The sequence below is a fragment of the Octopus bimaculoides genome, chromosome 11 (genome assembly GCF_046866305.1).
Source record: "Octopus bimaculoides isolate indiv1 chromosome 11, ASM4686630v1, whole genome shotgun sequence".
NCBI lineage: Eukaryota > Metazoa > Mollusca > Cephalopoda > Octopoda > Octopodidae > Octopus > Octopus bimaculoides.
Window position 1 is genome coordinate 235001 of NC_142938.1, and position 5582 is coordinate 240582.

Sequence of the window (5582 nt, forward strand, 5' to 3'; positions counted from 1 at the left end):
AATTGATATCAATTCTAATTCATTTAATCAAACAGTGAGTTTATTTTTTCCCTTTCTCTTTCTCGTTCTCTCTCACCCTCTCTCTCACCCTCTCTCTCATCCTCTCTCTCACCCTTTCTCTCACCCTCTCTCTCACCCTCTCTCTCACCCTCTCTCTCGTACACACACACACACAGGTGCATATTTCTAATCCTCTGTCCTCCTTCAGGGTGCTGGAAAGGAGATGCGTTACGTCGTTGGCCAGCCATGTCTGGCAGCTAAGAGATGAAGAGATTCCATACTTGATCATATGGAAAATATTCAAGAACCCAGGCCCCTGCATCAATGGCACGAACTGGTGCAAGCTATGCCTTGCTGAATGCATGAGGATCCTTAAAGACTTGCTCATGCCGGGGGCCATCCTGAACTCCAGAATGGAGATTTTCAGGCCATGCTTGCATTTTAGAAAATTCCTGCTGGCTTTTTGGAATTTGCAGGGTGGAGCTACAGTCAGAAACCAATAATAGCCAAGGCCAACGGGAGACAATCATTTACCTTCGTGGTGCTTTGATAACCGCAAGATGGCTGCACAGCCAAAGATCGATGGCAAAGGGAGATAATCTTCTAGGGTTTTCGCTTTAAAACAAGGCTTTTCTCCCTCCATATTTTGAAGAGGTCTCAGACCAGCAGGGTTTGGGGTGTGAAGATACACCATAAGGCTAAACCCGCCTACCCCACTATAATATGTATATATATATATATATATATATATATACATGCAAACACACACACACAAGTATTCATTCATTTATTTGTAGCTTTTCTCTATTTTTTCGTTTGCAGTCTAACAAGAAACCAGTGCTCTTCTTTGAAGTCAATAATTCTGTTTTGAAGAAATACATGGAATGCCGTACACGAGACGTGAAACAGCAGCTGAAGGAAGTGAAGACAGTCATCTCAACTGAAAATGAAGTTTACTTGTTCTCTCCAGACACAGATTCAGAACTTTGCAAGCACATAGCATGGTGCTTCACTGAGTACCGTGAAAGTATATAAGGACTTGAGCTGCTCAATGACTCATTATCAACATTTCCTGCTCGTCATTGCTGCCATTCTATAATTCCTGGACATTATAACCAAAGTTTTCCTAATTCCAAACCCATTCACTCTTCCTTCCCTCCTCCTTGTTTCATCTCTTAAATATTTTATTTTTGGTTATTTTTGTAGCATAATTATTGAAAAATGAACTGATATATCGTCATGAATAACATCTATAAATATACATACATACATAAATATATACACATATATATGCATATATGAAATACATAGATACATACACACCCATATATGTATATGCAGCGAAGGAGGCATCATTCAAAAGCTAAACCAATACAAAGTGCATTGTGATCAGTGATGTGTAACACTATCCAATAGTCTTGTCAATACTTTGGTGTATGTGTGTGTGTGTGTGTATTGAAAGAAAGAAAATGGAGAATTCATTATTATCTATTTTCTTTCTTTCAATATTAATAATATGAACTTCTATAATAATCCCTAACATATACTCAAGACGTTCTCCTTATTTATAGTGATTAACCAGTGGAACTTTTGGATTACTTAATCCCTAATGAGGACCTGACATCAAATGCTGCTTCCTACAAGCATGGAATTCGCTGTACTCTGATTAGACCCCAGAAGGGACCTAACAATCTAAAAACAGCCCAAGGAAACAATCCTCTGTTCCCCTTCTTTTGGCTCACAAGCCACAAGAACTGGTCTAAGGGAGATAATGCATCCTCACTGACTCTGGACTCCTTATTCTGTGGAGAATTACTGACCAAATGACCATAAAGGTCCCAGAAGTGAAGAATTATATTTGTCTTTGGCTTAAGAATCTGATAGGATGTTCAAGAGGTTAAGCCCTTTGTGGATGGGAAACCAATGGTCACTCTATAACTGGACATAGTCTGAAATACTTATAAATATATATGCGTATCTACATATACATACACACACACACACACACACACACACATATGCGTATATATATATATATATATATATATATATATATGCACACATACACATACATGAATATATACAATATGTGTGTGTGTGTATATATATATATATATATATATATATATATATATGTATGTAAGTCTGTAATTCGTCTAAGAGCCCATAAGTTAGGAAAAATGTACTCGTCTATCTATCAATAGAGTGGGTGTGTTATCCAAAGTATACAGAATAATATATCCATTATGTTTGATCTTACCAACCAGTTTCACGCTAGGGATTCAACAGAGTGTTAGGTACCAGTCTGATTACATACATAATCGGACTGTTACCTAACACTCTGTTGAATCCGTAACGAGAAACCAATTGGTAAGATCGGCCATAAAGGGATATATAATACTGTACACTTCAGATAATATATATATGTGTGTATGTATGTATGTATGTATGTATGTATGTATGCATGTATGTATGTATGTATGTATGTATGTATGTATGTATGTATGTATGTATGTATATAAGTGCAGGCATAGCTAGGGCCAGGCATGTCTGTGTAGTTAAAAAGTTTGCTTCCCAAATACATGGTTCCAGGTTCAGTCCCACTGCATGCCACCTTCAGTAAGTGTTTTCTACTTAGCCTTCAGCCAACTAAATCCTTGTAGATGGATTTGGTACACAGAAACTGAAAGAAGCCTGTAATTTATGACATGTTTGTGTATTTGTTTGTGTGTGAGTGTACCAGTGTTAGTGAGTAGATGCCTGTGTGTGTGTGTGTGTGTGTGTGTGTGTGTATGTCATCATGTTTTAGCATCATGTGGTAAGTGAGTGTGGCTGTCCTACAAGTTGTGTCCTTCATTTCAAATCTTCCATTAAACATGTCCAGTCATGGGGAAGTATAACCTGACTTGGCAACAGGAAGGGTATCTGGCCATAGAAAATCTGCCTCTCTGTATTCTTTCCAACCCATGTAAGCATGGAAATGTGGGCATAAAAACAATGATAGCATAAACATATAAAACTATGTCTATCTGTCTGTATGTCTGTCTATCTATTCATATATACGAGGGTGAGTCAAAAGGTAATGCCATTTTGTTTAGGACAGGTATAATTACCAACACAGGAACATGTATCGTACATCAAAATGAAGCTGGTCGTCTATGGATCACATCCCTACTTCTCGACATAGTCACCATTCCTCTCACCTTTGAATGAGAGCATGTATCCCTGCCCCGTAAAATTCTGTTGACTGTTCTTTGAGCCACTTCTTCACTACAGTTTTCACTTCCTCGTCACTGGAATAATATTTGCCTTTCAAACCCTCTTTCATGGGGCTGAAGAAATGATAGTCCAGTGATGAGGAAGTGAAAACTGTAGTAAAGAAGTGACTCAAAGAACAGTCAACAGAATTTTATGGCGCAGGGATGCATGCTCTCATTCGAAGGTGGAACATTGCTATTGAGAGAAATGGTGACTATGTCGAGAAGTAGGGATGTGATCCACAGACGACCAACTTCATTTTGATGTATGATACATGTTCCTGTGTTTGTAATTATACCTGTCCTAAACAAAATGGCATTACTTTTTGACTCACCCTAATATATATATATATATATATATACATACACATCATCATCATCATCATAATTGTTGTCATCTTCATTTAACATCCATTTTCCATGCTGGCATTAGTTGAATAGTTTGACAGGAACTAGTAAGGCCAGGGGATGCACCAGGCTCCATTTGTCTATTTTCGCTTGGTTTCTATAGCTTCATGCCCTTCCTAACATCAACCACTTTACAACTTCCTCATGAGATGAGTCTCATTAACAAAGCACCCAATGCCTCTTAGATTGAACACCTCTTCTTGTTGTGTATATAAGGTGGGTAGAGTAAATGGTGCGTGTATGTACATATATTTGTGTACATGTTATAGGTCATTTTTGACATTTTCTTACCTACATGTGTATATACATACATGTGTAAATGCACACACACACACACACACACACACACACATATATATATATATATATATATGTATATAAATATATATCTATGTATACTATATATAAATATATATGCATATATACATGTACATATGTATGCATATATATGACTGTATACCTGTGAATTTAATATATATAAGGAGTTATGTATATGAATATATATGTGTACATAAATATAAGTATGTGTGGATACATATTTATGTATATCATCATCATCATCATCATTTAACGTCCGCCTTCCATGCTAGCATATATATATCCATCATCAACATCAACATCATTATCATCATCCTTTAATGTTTCCATTCTGGCATGGGTTGGACAGTTTGGCAGGATACAGCAAGCTGCAGGGCTACATTGAGCTCCTGTGTCAGCTTTGGCATGATTTCTACAGTTGGATGTCCTTCCTAATGCCAACCATTTTTTATTGGGTACTTTTTTTCATGCCACAACCACTTTGTGAGATTGCTCAGTAACTTGCAGAACAGAGAGAGAGAGAGTGAGAGAGAGAGAGAGAGAGAGAGAGAGAGAGAGAGAGAGAGAGAGAGAGAACTGTTGCTAGGTGATGGGGGGGTATTTGAGGGGTGATAGAGATGGCTTTATGCCAAGGCTAAGCATGATAGAGGTACAGTCATAGGTGCTTTGCTACAAAAGGGATGCAGAGCTACCACACATTATACAGGGGTGGTTAGGAGTGGCCAGGAGGAGATGATAGACAATGCCAGAGCAGACTCTCAGGGGACAGGAAGGTGGGGAAAGAGGAGGAAGGGGTGGGTAGTTTCATAAGTGTTTGTAGAGAGGATTACAAATGGTTGGAGGGATGGTGGAGGAGATATGATTGATGAGGAGGAGGTGAGAGAGAGAGAGAGAGAGAGAGAGAGAGAGAGAGAACTGTTGCTAGGTGATGGGGGGGGGGTATTTGAGGGGTGCAATCATCAGAAAAGGCTGGCAAAAAAAAAAGGAGTTTATTGAAGCTATTTTGTGTGAGTTCCATGTTTAAATGCCCAAAAGGATTGATTTAGTTCACAAGATGTTGGAAGAGAAGTTTCAAACCTCATTTTGCTGTGATATTTGTGAAAGACATTCCTACAGAAACATAACCAAGTCAAACGGGAGTAAAACTTGTGATATTTGCAGTAATTTACTGTCAGGGAGCGGTCCCCTGACCCTACATAAACATGTTCATACAAGAAAGAAATCTCACTACTGTGATATCTGGGCTAAGTCTTTCACACAGAATAGTGGCATAAACGCTCATAAATGCATTCGTTTAAGGAGGCAAACCACATCATTGGGATATCTGTGCTAAATCAATTTCACAAGGCAATCAACTAATGAATACAATAAAAATAAAAGGCCACATTATTATTTCTTTCAGCTTTTTCTGATGATTGTTCGTGTTGTTTTCTTAACTTCCTGGTATGAAACTGATTGGCAAATTGGCTGGGATGAGATGATAATATTGCATTTTAACAATAATAGCAACAACAACAGCAGCAATAATAATAAGGATGATATTGATGATTACAATAATGATAATAATAATAATAATAATTGCCCGGATGCTGTACCATG

The 5582-nt window shown here is 37.9% G+C and overlaps 1 protein-coding gene across 1 annotated transcript in view; it reads left to right on the plus strand.

The window, feature by feature from the left end:
• Positions 1-1182, plus strand: part of LOC106881191 (uncharacterized) — a 19677-nt gene extending 18495 nt beyond the window's left edge. Inside the window, 2 exon segments of the mRNA XM_089359164.1 lie at positions 1-34; positions 823-1182. The exon segment at positions 1-34 is cut by the window's left edge and continues 80 nt beyond it. Of these exon segments, the coding sequence (XP_089215290.1) occupies positions 1-34; positions 823-1035 (247 nt within the window). The 3' untranslated portion in view covers positions 1036-1182.
• Positions 1183-5582: the final 4400 nt, after the last annotated feature.